At 38.7% G+C, this 15986-nt stretch overlaps 1 protein-coding gene across 1 annotated transcript in view; it reads right to left on the reverse strand.

Moving 5' to 3' along the window:
* The window catches only part of LOC124775858 (bifunctional peptidase and arginyl-hydroxylase JMJD5), an 83104-nt gene that overhangs the window by 36794 nt on the left and 30324 nt on the right, over window positions 1-15986 (reverse strand). The window contains exon 3 of the mRNA XM_047250692.1: window positions 649-817. Coding sequence (XP_047106648.1) covers window positions 649-817 — 169 coding nt within the window. The remainder of the gene's footprint in view (window positions 1-648; window positions 818-15986) is intronic.

Genomic DNA, 15986 nt, shown 5'->3' on the forward strand with positions numbered 1-15986 from the left:
TTTTATAATTCTGAGAGCTATCTCTAGATGCCCAAATGAAGACATCTTTACTTCCACTTCTGATCATAACATTAGAATTTATTTTCTGCTACCTTTACTTTCCTGAGTATTTTGTCATTGTTCAGTGCTTGTTCAGTCTCCTCCGCATTTTTTGTACATTCTTTTTCCTGAATAAGTTTAAAACATGAGAGAAAAAGCTGATTTACAATTCTCTCATTCATTTCACGAAATTATACAATCAAAACCTTATCTCAAACCCAAAGGACATACTTCTGTTGCAACTCTTCTGAACTTTTTTCATAATCACTGCAATTTGGATCACCTCCAGGAATTCTGAATATAGAAAGCATTATCCATTTTACAAGCTACTCAGCTATTCTTCATGAAGTCTGCACATTACTTCCTTTCTTATTGACCATCCCTCTGATAATCTTTTTATGTCATTGCACTGTGCTCTTAACTAGATTATATATATATAAAATCACTTCTTGGGCACTAAGATATAAAAGTCATAAATAAAACTAGTACAACACCATCAATAGAAATTTTGTGTAAATACCTAAATATTATTACTCTTGGCGTCTGACAAGTACAGTAATAGATACCTAACAAAACCAAGATTTTCACAATGAGGTATTAAGTTATTACCTTTTGAAATATTTTCAGAGAGAATACGGGCAAGATCAGATAGATCAGGGGCAGGTGCTGCAAGTGGTGCTCCAAGCAGCAAACCCATGTCCAATATCTCCATCACATTCTGATGCATTATAGTCTCTTCTGGCGGCTGATCTTGCATTTCAGATAAAGAAAGTTTGACCTGGTAATATTTCAAGAGTGTGAGCATAGAAACAAGAGAAAAATCTCTGTAAATTTGTAATATTTTGTGTGCAATGGTACAAAGATAAAATGCAGATTATATGAATAATTAAAACCTGAGTATTTAAAAATTGGGAACCGTGCAAGTTTTTTTCTACACCTGATTACTTTTTTTTCCAGTTAAACAATTTCATGTACAATACAGTACTAATATTTCACATCTAATACACTGGTCTCCACAAATTGGGGGAAAATCAGTTAATAACAAATAACCCAAGAAATAGCAAGCAATCCACAAGAAACATGGGAAACACCTGTACAGAGCTATTAACTGCCTCTCTGAAAGCAATACGGCAGTCACTGGTACAAGAGGAAATGCCAATTTGCTCAAATGGCATCCAGGCACCATTCGTCAGATTAACTTCAGTGTTGGGCAATTTTTGGACTGGAAGCAAGACAAGTCGTACAATTATTTTTAAATGGTTAAATGTTCACTACAGACAGTGACAACTTTAAAAATCAGCTAAATTAACCAAGGGCTATGGAACTGATATTTGTGACCCCAAGAAGTACAAGCCTTACCTCATAGGAGCCACTGGAGAAGTCATATCAGCAAGTTCTTTGCTGAGAATGCTTCAGGGAATTCTTGTGTATGCAAAATGGGCAGTTTAGTAGCCCTTCCAGACATGCAAATGGAAGACACTGACATATTGATATTGGCACATTATTTGGAAATAAATATGCAATTGGTCACTTTTTTTGATTTTTTGATACAATTTATTTTACCATTAACATTTTTTGACCTCCTGCAGGTTCATCAACAGGTGGAGATGTCACAGAAACATTACATCGTGAATCAAGTGTAGCTAGATACTGTGGTGGTGATGGTGGCGAAAATTACAGAAACTTAGTTATCGATGGTGAAATGTTTACAGAACAGGAAGGTTGTTACATTTTCGTTACCTACAGCACACTGCATCATATTCACAGTAAATCCACTCCCATAATGTACATTACCAGGTAAGACACAAAAACATACGCAGCACTTAGCAGCACTGAAGGTAAACACTTGATGTTATCACAAAGAATATGAATATGACATATCGCACTTTACTACATCATGATCTTTGGCCTGAGATGCACTGTATTACAGTATAAATTTATAAGTACACACGATATATTTGAGTGAATCTTGTAATATGAATTAAAATTTACACAAAAGATAAACAGAGTTAAATATGTGCTATGTGATTGAAGACTAACTGAGTTACAAAATGCCATAATTGCTACATGAATGTAGGATATAATTTATGCATAAGGATGAATCTATTTTATTATTATTGGTGGTTTGGTGCCAGATTGTCTAGGAAATTCTTGAAGAAAAAGTTCTCTATTGATTTAGTTTCTTTGTTAAGGACTTTCTGAGGTGATTTTAGCTTATGAATAAAAGTCTCTAATTGTTCAAGGAGATCTATCTGCAGCACTTTTTCAGCCATGTGTAGCACAGCATGATGAGTAATAAGTGTGCTGGGCTTATTTAACTTTTAGAGTTGGAGGGCATCCATATGTTATTTGTGGTGGGTTGCAAAACTTCTTGCTATTTTCCCTATATAGAAGCAAGAACAGGAGCAAGAGTTTGCATGACAATCCAGCAGATTTATTATTATGAACAATTTTATTTTGTAGTTTGTCAGTATGGAAGGATGTGGTCTGCAAAGATTTTCAAGTTAAAATGACACACTGCCAAGGAATGGAAGATTGGCAAATTTTGTCATTTCTTTCTTAGCTTGTCATGGTGGTGGTGGTGGATTTTTTCAACTAGGGTGTTTATTATGGTGGTGTTATGTCCATTATTTTGGACTACAGGTTTAACCCAGATAGTCCTGAATTATTTGTTTTTCAAAATTGCTTTATATCTTATCTACATTGATTCACAAGGTTGTAAGGAAGAAAGTAAAAACAATTTTGAGTATTTATTTTTATTTAGTATTTCCAAAAGTGGGCGTCCTTCCAGAAGGACGTCAGAACAGTAAGGGAAAATGTTTTTAATGTATATGACATTGCACAATTAATTTGTTTTGGTTTTTATACTTTCAAATAAACATAAATAAATTTGAATTATGGGCTAAAACAGGTAATAAATACAAAAAACAAAGAAAATAACCTATACACATATTTTATGCACTAGTATGGTAAGACAAAAAGCAACAAACATGAAGTGGTTCGTCACATTTTACGCACATAGTAGTAGTTTTTTGTGGCAACTTCGACATTTCAGCTGCTGCTTCTTTTTTGGTATCTCCTCCATTGGTAATTCAGCAACCTAATGTTCTCTTCCATCAAATCTAAAATCTAGTTTTGCCCTCTTACTAGGACGTCCTCTGCTGGTAGTGACTCTTTTGTTACTTTCAAGAATTGCAGTGACAATTCGACGATGAAATGTCAGATGATCTATGGGTTCTTCGTTGTGCGCGTAAAGATCCCAGGCATTTTGCTCTGCAACGTCTATAAAATGTGCAATGATTGGGAAATACCACTTTTTCCCCCTCTTACAGACCATCTATATAGGGATACATTTTGGTCAGCTCGATCTATGCCTCCCATATGAGTATTGTAGGAGTGTAAGAAAATAGGTTGAGGCATGCTAATCTGTTTCTTTTGTTCCCTGGAAAATCTTGCTCCAGAGCGTAGTGGTTGCACTCTGTCAAAGTTGGTGGCTGCAGTAACAACATTGTTGTCATTCCGACATACAATGGAAATCCCAGATGCTGATTCAGAGCAAACTTCATATGATCCTCTATTTTCTTTTATCTACACATGATAGAGTAGAATTCTTAGCTCTGTTCCCTCTTTTTGTTCCTGTTGCTTCCACCCCCATCTCTTTTAGGTCATGTAGTAGTTCAACGCTGGTAAAGAGGTTATCAAAGGATATTCGATATGGAACATGTGGAAGTAACTGGTCAACATAAGTCATTACCACACCGTACCCCATATCTTTCGTTTCATAATCCTTACTACACATGCCAGTATTAGGTATTTCCTCCTCTTTTGATTCTAACATGTCCAAAAGTTCCATCAGTGTACATCATTTTCTGTGAATACAAAATGACAACATATTACCCTGACGACCTTCTGGAAGGACGGTTGAAAACATTATTGAATTACAATTGATGAAAACTTTCAATCATAATATGAACCTGTAAATAATATAGGTTAATTCTTGAATATATCATATGACAAGTTTCAGAATTATTGATGCAATATGAAAGAAAATATACATACACATCAATGACAAGGTCAGTCAGTTCGTCCACAGTAAAATAGGCCCTATTTTCAAGACACAGTTTCTCACTCCCTATGAACGACAGCATCAAACTGACTGTCGCAGCGCGCAACTGACTCTGCTTACTTCATATAACAATGAGTCATAGTCCGTTGCAACAATGCATTATTCGCAAAAATAAATAATTTCAACAGTGACGCCGTCCTTCCAGAAGGACGTCAGGGTTATCTGGGTTATCACGTTCATTTACTTAAAGGCATCTGCTTCATTGATGGGAATGCAAAACACATGGTTTACAGGTGACCTGAAGAAAGTGGTTTTATATTGGTTTGGGTGGCCTGAGGTATTGTTAATGGCAATATCAGTGGTAATGTGTTTTCTATATATTTGGAAGGCATCAAGAAGAAGATCAATGGCCAGTTAGCCTTAACTATATGAAGATGGTATCTGTTCTTTCTCCTGTGCTGTGTGCACACGCATTGCCCGAAGTCTTATGGGACTCTAAGATTATCTGCTGCAATTAATGAGTGTAATCGGCAGGGGCACTACGAATGTAGTGTGTGGACATTAAGTTGGGAATGTGGGTTTCATGGGAAGCATGCAAGGGATAAATCTATGCAGTCGCACTATCCTCTGTGCTCTCGGTGGCTCAAATGGCTAGAGCACCTGCAATGTAAGCGCGAGATCCCGGGGTTGAGTCCTGGTAGGGGCACACATTTTCAACTGCCCACATTGATGTATATCAACACCTGTCGACACCTTGGTGTCTTGATTTAATTATCATTTCATAGTTAATCATGATGACCAGGAAGGAGGTTGTAGGTTTGGAATCCACCGGACATTGCGAAAGGTAGTGTTCAATAGTGGCAAGGCCATGGAAATTAGGGATGTCAGTGTAAAGGGAGATGGTATTAATAGTGATGGGCAGGGCGCCATGTGGTAAAGGGACAGGAACTGTGGAGTGTCAGTGGAGGAAATCACTGGTATCCTTCATACAGCAGGGTAGGCTGCAGGTGCTGATCTATGAGAACAGAGATTCTCTCAGTGGGGACATGGTAAATGGCCACAATCGGGCATCCTGGGTGGTTGGCTTTAGAAGGTAGGGGAGTGGGGAGTGGTAGGGGGGGGGGGGGAGAGAGAGAGAGAGAGAGAGAGAGAGAGAGAGAGAGAGAGAGAGAGAGAGAGAGGGGGGGGGGGGGGAGGGTTTGGGATGGGCCTAACAATTTGAGGAGACACTGGAGATCCTGCTGGACTTCTGGAATGGAGTCACTGTGGCAGGGTTTGTAGACAGATGAATCTGCAGGTAATTGTTGTGGTTCAAAACAAGTCAGCAGGTAGGATTGTAAGGTCAGGATCAAGATGGTGGATTGCAGTTCTTTCTGCATATGTAAGATCTGCTTGCACGTTGAGGTATTTGGGAAATGACAGTGATGCAAGCTTCGAGGTTAAGAAATTCTGGAAAGTAAACAGGGGGCAATTAGGGGGGCCAGTGGGAGTGGATCACAGTTGGATGAACTGAGTCAGGAAGGGTTCAACATTGGTCTTTGGTTGAGTCTGATTGGTAGGGTTGGTGTCAAAGTTTCCACAGTAGGGACTGGGAGATGGAGAGAAGGTCTTTAACAAGTCCTGCATAAATGAATTTGAGAGTGGGGCAAATGGGGAGACCTTTGGAAAGGACATACTTCTGTGCAGCAAAGGCTTTTTCGAGGAAAGGTTAATGACTGTTTCAGGTCTCTTTAGGTTCTGGATTCTGTATGGTCATGGGAGGGAGTTTTTGAGGCTGGGGTAAATGTAGTAGGTCTGTGACACAAGGTTTGTCAGCCATGACAGGAAGTGGAAGTGGTTTCTAGGTTGTTTCAGAGGTGGTGGATAGTTGAAGTTGAAGGCACGAGTAGGAAGTGAACAGGTTGGAGAGTTTTTTTTTTTTTTTTGAGGTGGCATTGTGCATGCTGCTCTAGTTCCTGGAGGGCATGTGATTCAATTTGTGGGATGAGATCCAAAAATTTTGGATTGCACAGCATAAGAATTTTATGGATGGAGAGGAGATATTGCAAGAAAGTTAGGGTCTGATTTACATGGTTTAGCAGGGATATGTTGGTGAGGGTTGAGGACTGATAGAATCTGAACAGATGGAGGTCACTGTGGACAGAGGGGTGGCAGCCAGAGATGGGTAATTTGGTGGTAAGACCATTTGGGGGGGATTTCATGACCCAAGCAGCAATGCAGGAATAGTATGTGGGACAGTTCTGGATAGGGTTAAGGAAACTTTCCTGCATTGGCGCAGGTGGAAGGAGCAAGGATCCATGGTGAAGAAGCAGAAATACATGTGAAAAATCTGCGAACTACACCAAAATACATCAGAAAAATCACAAAAAGTACAGAATGGATGAAGCATGGGGAAACAAGATGAAATCTGATGGAGTTCACCAATAGTGAAAGGCAAAAACAAATTGAAGGAGACATAAAAACAAAATGAGATCAAAGATGAAAATATTATATGTGGGTTGTAGGCTGGTAAGCAGATATGTCTGAAGAAGGGAGACAGGAGATGAAACTTATTAGGTGAGATCAGTACGTGCCAGCACTACACAGCCTGCCATTCCAATGCACCAAAAGTCCTTTTATTTCCACCCCCCCCCCCCTCCAAATCCTGCTGCCATCTGTCTAACCAGTTATTTTTTGGACCATTGAACAAGATTATGCCATGCACATATCTTTTATAATACATAATTTTGTCAGTAAGTTGTGGGTGAGCTAAGAAGCTTTCTTGTTAGAGGTTACATGTAAATATGTCAGCAAGAAAGCCAGCCTGCAAGGCTGCTACCTACTGCTAGACCATTGCTTTGCGTATAAAACTTGTCCCTGTATGAAAAATGGTTATGCAAGGGGGTAAATCAAGCCACATCATGAGCTTATAAATGTCTGCACTGCTTAGCTTTCTGTATTTGACTAAATTCTTTACTATTATTAAGAGAGTGCCTTCCCAGGGGATATTTGTGTAGTAGTTTAACATCTCAGAGGAGGCAAATGTTCCTACGTCTGGCACCATTGGATCCTTAATATTTGAACTAACTCTAAATTTTTGGTAACTGAAAAGCTATTCTCAAAAGAGTGCATATTTATTCCAAAATAAATTACCGATTTTAATCACAGTTGCACTTGGTTATCCAAACTGATACACTGAAATTACCACTACTTCGCAGGATAAAATGACAAATTAAATTCCCACCAGTCTTAAGAATGGCCACATACTTGGCACCGCACAAAACCTCTCTATCTGACAACACTGAAATAAACCAGCAGCAGCAGTGCACTGATGTGATGAACATGAGTTACGGAGATTCACAAGCTTGTTAACACTGTCTCCCTCACAACCTGCCATCACAAACCCATAACATTGTCTAGCCTATGATGCATCATTGCAGTCTACACTGCCAGTCAACTTTAATTGAAAGTGATTTGTGTTATCAATGACAGTACAATATTTCTGTAATAGGAAAAAAAGGCATTATATGATGCGGACTACAAACAGAAAATAATAGCATATACAGAAGAACATGGAAACAGAGCTGCTGAGCGACATTTCGACTCTCCACCAACAGATAAAAACCATTTTTCATCGACGGGCTAGCAATGAATTGGGAGGAAAAAGGATGACTAAATGTGTAAATAGAGAACTGAATGTAAAATGACCAAAACTAGAGGAAGATGTATTGAACTGCATTCAAGGACACCGTCAAAACAGCATTGGCCTTAATACAAAAATGATTCCAATACATGCTCACGAGCTAGCACTACAGTCAAATGTATCAGATTTTAAGGTTGGAGCTGATTGGTGCTGTAGGTTTATGAAGCGTCGTCGACTTAGCATGAGAACCAAAACCAAAATATCTCAGAAAATGGCACAAGAGTATGAAGAGAAAATATTATCTTTCCATCACTTTATTATTCAACATCAAAAGAAAACCACTGCGGAACTAAGCCTAATAGTGAATATGAATGAAACTCCTCTGACACTGGATGTACTGAATAACAAAACTATTGTCAAGAAATGTCTAAAACTATAATTATAAAAACAAGTGGACATTAAAAAATGCACTGTTGTCCTTTTATGTTGCGTTGATGGTACTAAATTTAATCCAATGATCATTTTCATGTGCAAAACAATGCCAAAATCTTCTGAAATACCATCAGATGGTGATGTTCACTTACATGACAAGGCTTGGATGGATGAGGCTGGTATGAAATCATGGATTAACAGAGTGTGGGAGAAAAGGAAAGGTGCTTTATTGAAGAAGAGTTCTCGAGTTAGATCAGTTTAGCACTAGTTTGAGACAGTTTTCTGCTATTCCAGGACAACTTACTTCACAATTGCAACATCTTCATGAAACAAACACATGATGGATGAAACTCAACACGAATTCACGCTGAATGGAGCTTTAAAATGACCTACAATCAAACAAGTGTTTCAGTGGATAAAACAGTCATGGTCTAGAGTGAGAGAAGATATTATTGCTAAATTTTTCAAGAAGAGTGGTATTAGTAACACTCTTGATGGCAGAAAAGACCATCTTATATACAAAAGGGACAATGATGACAACAAGGAGGAAGAAGAAGAAGAAGAAGAAGAAGAAGAAGAAGAAGAAGAAGAAGAAGGAAGGGGAGGAGGTGGAAGAGGAGGAGATTCAGATGACTATTTTCAAGGATTTTATAAAGATCAGTTTGATTTTATAAACAAAATTTTTTGTCTGGCTTTGCAACCTACAATAAAAATGGTGAAAAGTTATTTAAAAAATGGTGAAAAGTTATTTAAAAAATGCTGAAAAATAAAGGTGCATCTTATAGTCAGTAGCATCTTTTGGTCTGTAAAGTATAGTAACTGATGAAATCCATCCAAACCACGATTTAACAAGAACTGAGGAACAAAGTAATTCCATATTACACTAATGTAAAGATCAATAACAGCAGCATGTCAGCACATAAAGCCAAAAGAAACTGAAATTTTCTGGCTAAAATCTGAAATCAGAATGCTCTATAAGCAGACAGACTCATTAGCTAAACAGCTTTACGAGTTGCATTTTGAACTACGTTATGTCATGGATTCAAGTCACCTTACAGAAATTCTGACAATGCTGACACAGGGGTGAATAAATTAAAACTAGAAATAAATCCAAGCAAAAGAGATAAGTTTCAGATCTGATCCCTAACAAAACAAAAAACTAATCTACAGACCTTGTGTGTATATCACATACAGTAACGTAACTAAGATTTCGGGGATCCTGCAAATTTTGCGAGTCTTGTTTACTAATAAACCTTCAAGGAGCAAATAAGAAAACATTAGACATTCACACACCATAATTCAGGTTACCCCCTCATGAACCATGGACCTCGCTGTTGGGTGGAAGGTTTGCGTGCCTCAGCGATACAGATAGCCATACCGCAGGTGCAACCGCAACGGTGGGGTATCTTAAGAGGCCAGACAAAAGTGTAGTTCCTGAAGAGGGGCAGCAGCCTTTTCAGTAGTTGCAGGGGCAACAGTCTGGATGATTGATTGATCTGGCCTTTTAACACTAACCAAAACGGTCTTTCTGTGTTGGCACTGCGAACGGCTGAAAGCAAGGGGAAACTACAGCTGTAATTTTTCCCTAGGGCATGCAGCTTTACTGTATGGTTAAATGATGATGGCGTCCTCTTGGGTAAAATATTCCAGGGGTAAAATAGTCCTCTATTCGGATCTCCGGGCGGGGACTACTCAGGAGAACTTTGTTATCAGAAGGGGAAAAAAAAAAAACCTGGCATTCTACAGGTCGGAGCATGGAATGTCAGATCCCTTAATCAGGCAGGTAGATTAAAAAATTTAAAAAGAGAAATGAATAGGTTAAAGTTAGATATAGTGGGAATTGGTGAAGTTCGGTGGTAAGAGGAACAAGACTTCTAGTCAGGTGAATACAGGGTCATAAATGCAAAATTGAATAGGGGTAATGCAGGAGTAGGTTTAATAATGAATAAAAAAATAAGAATGCGAGTAAGCTACTACAAACAGTGTAGTGAATGCATTATTGTGACCAAGATAGATATGAAGCCCACGCCTACCACAGTAGTACAAGTCTATATGCCGACTAGCTCCGCAGTGACGAAGATATGAAGAGATAGAAGAGATTGATGAAATGTATGATGAGATAAAAGAAATTATTCAGACAGTGAAGGGCGACAAAAATTTAACAGTCATGGGTGACTGGAATTCGACTGTAGTAAAAGGAAGAGAAGGAAACATACTAGTTGAATATGGGATTGGGGTAAGGAATGAAAGAGGAAGCCGCCTGGTAGAATTTTGCACAGAGCATAACTTAATAACAGCTAACACTTGGTTCAAGAACCATGAAAGAAGGTTGTATACATGGACGAAGCCTGGAGATACTGGAAGGTTTCAGATAGATTATATAATGGTAAGACAAGAGATTCAGGAAACAGGTTTTAAATTGTAAGACATTTCCAGGGGCAGATGTGGACTCTGACACAATCTATTGGTTATGAACTGTAGATTGAAACTAAAGAAACTGCTAAAAGGAGGGAATTTAAGGAGATGGGATCTGGATAAACTGACAGAACCAGAGGTTGTAGAGAGTTTCAGGGAGAGCATTAGGGAACAATTGACAAGAATGGGGGAAAGAAATACAGTAGAAGACAAATGGGTAGCTTTGAGAGATGAAATACTGAAGGTAGCAGAGGATCGAGTAGGTTAAAAAGACGAGGACTAATAGAAATCATTGGGTAACAGAAGAGGTACTGAATTTAATTGATGAAAGGAGAAAATATAAAAATGCTGTAAATGAAGCAGGCAAAAGGAATATAGTCTCAAAAATGAGATCGACAGGCAGTGCAAAATGGCTAAGCAGGGATGGCTAGAGGACAAATGTAAGGACGTAGAGACATATCACAAGGGGTAAGATAGATACTGTCTGCAGGAAAATTAAAGAGACCTTTGGAGAAAAGAGAAGCACTTGCATGAATATCAAGAGCTCAGATGGAAACCCAGTTCTAAGCAAAGAAGGGAATGCAGAAAGGTGGAAGGAGTATATGGAAGGTCTATACAAGGGTGATGTTCTTGAGGACAATGGTTCAAATGGCTCTGAGCACTATGGGACTCAACTGCTGTGGTCATCAGTCCCCTAGAACTTAGAACTAATTAAACCTAACTAACCTAAGAACATCACACACATCCATGCCCGAGGCAGGATTCGAACCTGCGACCGTAGCAGCAGCGCGGCTCCGGACTGGAGCGCCTAGAACCGCACGACCACCGCGGCCAGCTCTTGAGGACAATATTATGGAAATGGAAGAGGATGTAGATGAAGATGAAATGGAAGATATGATGCTGCGTGAAGAGTTTGACAGAGCACTGAAAGACCTAAGTCGAAATAAGGCCACAGGAGTAGACAACATTCCATTAGAACTACTGACAGCCTTGGGAGAGCCATTCCTGACAAAACTCTACCATCTGGTGAGCGAGACAGGTGAAATACCCTCAGACTTCAAGAAGAATATAATAATTCCAATCCCAAAGAAAGCAGGTGTTGACAGATGTGAAAATTACTAAACTATCAGTTTAATAAGCCACGACTGCAAAATACTAACATGAATTCCTTACAGACGAATGGAAAAACTGATAGAAGCAAACCTCGGGGTAGGCTAGGTGGTAGTGTGAGGTAATGTGATGAACATTCATTCACTAGTTGACTCACAGATACGGAATTCAGACCAAGTTTCAAGTAAAGACACTTCGACCATAAAATATTTATCAGTAAATTGTAGAAGTATTTGAAACAAAGTTCCTATTTACTGAACTCCAGGAAATCTGTCACACTCAAATAATTCTCAGGACAGAGAGCTGGCTGAAACAAAGTAGAAAGCTCTGAAATATTTACTGAGTCATGGAAAGTATCAAAGACAGATTACCTACAACAGAAAGGGAAGGGTTCACTTCAGTCAACAAAAATATTGTGTCTATCAAGGTCAAAACTGAGTCCGACTGAAATTATCTGAAACATTTAACACGTCTAGGAGACATCAAATTACTTGTCTTATGTTTCTACTGGTCACCCAATTCTGCCATGATAGTTTTAAAGTCATTCAAAAGAAGTCTACAATCAGTAGTGTAGAATAACCAAACGGTGCTTGTTAGTTGGAGGCACCTTTAGCCTACCGTGTATACACTAGGGTGTCTATGTATTCATTGGAGGGGGGTACATAATGGCAGTCTTTAAACATTTCCAAAAACTGTCTGGACCACCTAGTTCAACAGCCCACACGCAATGAAATTATTTTAGACCTCTCAGCTATGAACAGGCCTAACCTTATCAATGGTGCCAGTACAGAGACAAGGATTACTGATTATGTTATCACAACAATGATTGCTAAGGTTAATAAATCAATCAAAAAGGCTAGGAGAGCATTTTTGATAGATATAACACAAACAGTTGCTAAAATCCCACTTAGACAATGAATGGACATCATTTAGTTCCAGTATGACTGAAGTAGATAATATGGATTATGGGCAAATTTTAAATGGATTGTAAATCACAATCTGGAGACATGTTCTGAGTTAAGTGGATTAAGGACAGCAAAGACACACTGTGGTTCAACAACAGAATTCAGAAAATGCTAAGGAAACAAAGGGTGTTGCACTCTCAGTTCAAAATAGAATGCACAAAAGATGACATGCAAAAATTAGCCGAGATTCGTGCATCTGTAAAAGATCAAAGTGCGAAGCAACACCACCTACCAGCATCATACTTCAGCAAAGGATCTAGCTGAGAACTCAATAAAATTATGGTTCTTCATAAAATCACTAAGCAAGTTGAAGGCTCCTATCCAGTCAAGCATTCACCAATCTTTTGTGGCAACAGAAGACAGCAGAAGCAAAGCTGAACTTTTAAATTTAGTTTATAATAAATCTTTCACATAGGAGGATCATACAAATATACCATTGTTTAATCATTGCACGAAAGTATGGAGGACATAGTAATATGCATCCCTGGTGTAGATAAACAACTGAAAGAACTAAAGAACTGAAAATAAATCAGACATTAGGACTGGATGGAATCCCAATTCAGTTTTATGAAAAGTACTCTACAGTATAGACATATTACTTAGCTTCCAATTATTGCAAATATATCTCAGTGCGAAGACCTCAGCGAGTTGAAGAAAGAGCAGGTGACTGTGTCTTTAATGTATCCTCAGAATATACAAAAGTTTCTTGAGGTGGAAAAGCTTCTGTCTACAAATCAGCACGATTTTAAAAAGCATTGCTTTTGCTAAACTCAGCTTGTCCTTTTTTCCACTAATATGCTGCTAACTAGGGATGAAGGGCAACAGGCAGATTCCATATTTCTATACTTCCGTAAAGTGTTTGACATGGTGCCACATCAGACTGTTAAAGATACGGCATATGGAATAGGTTCCCAGAAAAGTGAATGGCTCAAAGGCTTCTTAAGTAACAGAACCCAGTATGTTGTCCTCAATGGCAAGTATTCATCAGAGAAAAGGGAATCGTCAGGAATGCCAAGGGAAGACTGGCAGGACCACTATTATCTTCTAGATACATAAATGATAGGATGGATGGGGTGAATAGCAATCTGCAGCTATTTGCTGATTGTGCTGTGGAGTACAGAAAGGTGTCATCACACACAGACTGTCAGACAATACAAGATGGCTTCGTCAAAATTTGTAATTGGTCTGATATATAGCTCTAAATGTAGAAAAATTGAAGTTAATGAAGACGAGGGGGGAAAACAAACCCCTAATGTTGGGATACAGCATTAGCAGCGTGCTACTAAACAGACTGATTACACATCAAGGCACAAGGTCGGAAAGCAATATTAAGTGGAACAAGCATGTAAGAATTGTAGTGGTGAAGGCAAGTAGCTGACTTCGGTTTACTGGGAAAATTTAAGGAAAGTGTTGTTCATCTGTAAAGGCGACCGCATACAGAACACTAGCACAATCCATTCTTGAGTACTGTTAAAGAGTGTCTGTGATCCCATAATGCTGGATTAAAGGAAGACATTGAAACAATTCAGAGGCAGACCACGAGATTTGTTACCGGAGGGTTTGATCAACACGAAAGTATTACAGATATGTTTTGCTGACAACGTACATTTTGTCTAAGGAACACAAGAGAAATTAGGGCTTTTACGGAGGCATACAGGTAATCATTTTTCCCTCACTATTTGCAAGTGGAACAAGAAGAGAAATGATTAGTAGTGGTACAATATACCCCTGCACCACACTTTGTACAGTTGGGTTGTGGAATATGTATGCGGAAGTAAATCAGAACTGCTACTGTTCCACTCACATATGGACAGCAGGAAGAATGACTGCATGAACGACTCATTGCAAGTTGTAATTGGTATAAACTTGTCTTTGTGACCCCTACAGAAGCAATATGTAGGGAGTTGCAGTATGTACCTAGATTCCTCACTTAAAGCTGGTACTTGCAACTTTGTTAAGTAAGCTTTCACGGGACAGCACACACCTCTCTTTAAGTGTCTGCCATTTCGATTTCTTCAGGGTCTCCATGACACACTCACATGGGTCAAAAAACCACCTGTGACCATTCATGCTGCCCTTCTTTGCTTATGTGCAACATCCCCAGTTAATCCTATATGGTGTGAGTCCTACACATTTGAGCAATATTTTAGGATGGATTGCGTAAGTATTTTGTAAGCAATCGCCTTTGTTGATGGATTGCACTTTCACAGTACCCAACTAATAACTAAAATTCTGCCACCTTTCTTACCTATGAACGAGAGTTGTATGGTCTCCCTACATAGGTCAGATGTGTACCAAACATCAGAGGCAGTTACCCAAGTAGCTGACTGTCTTTGGATGCACACAAGGTTTCTTTTTATATTAGGTGACTCTCCCAATGCGGGTAATGACAGCTATATGAAACCCAGACATATCAGTGTAAGAGCTAAAGAAATACCTCCTGCAGATGAGAGTATTAAAAGCCTAGTGGTTAACTGTCTAAGTATTCACAACAAAGTGCCAGAATTTGAAGCACTCCTAAAAAGCACTGAGGCTCTCATAACATTAGGCACAGAAAGCTGGTTAGAAACTGAAGTTGACAGTAGTGAGACCTTTGGTAAAAAGTTAAGTGTATACCAAAAGGATAGGGAAACAGGAAATGGAGATAGTGTACTTGTCACAGTACATATGAAACTCAATTCCACAGAGAGAGAAATTTAAGCAGCATGTGAGTTTGGGCAAGACTCACAACGAGAGACCCCAGGGGGGGAATGGGTTTTTGAAACTATCTGTACAGTGATGTAGGGCAGGGTCCAAGGTATCACATCCTGCAGCCATTCACTCTAGTGGGCCCTCATTTCCAAGCAATCAACAGGAAAAAAATTAAAAATCTCAATTCTGAGTGATGTTGCAGAGCCTTAAAATTGTCAGTTGTACATTTAGTGGTGTTGAAGCGTAGTGGTTAGTGTGCAAGCCTGATGTACAGAAGGTTACGGAATCTGTTCTCGTCAACTGCACCAAAATTTTTATTCAATTAAATGGCTCAAACATAATTTTTAAATAATTTACAACCATTTGTGATGTTACTTTAACCATTAAATTAACTTTTATTTTTTCACCTGGGATCTTCGAGCTTGTGATCTAATAATTTTTTGTATTAATTTTGATTTAATTTCTTCAGTTTGATCATTTTATATTGTTGTCCATTCATTATTTCTGTTCCTCATTTTGTGCACTTATTTATAATCTCTTCTCTTGCTTAAATTTTCACATGTGTTATTTTGTCCACATTGAGACAGGAATTTGTGTTTTATGTGATTGTATGATGATTCACCATCCAAAAAAGTACATCTGGTAC

This window comes from Schistocerca piceifrons, chromosome 2 (assembly GCF_021461385.2).
Source record: "Schistocerca piceifrons isolate TAMUIC-IGC-003096 chromosome 2, iqSchPice1.1, whole genome shotgun sequence".
NCBI lineage: Eukaryota > Metazoa > Arthropoda > Insecta > Orthoptera > Acrididae > Schistocerca > Schistocerca piceifrons.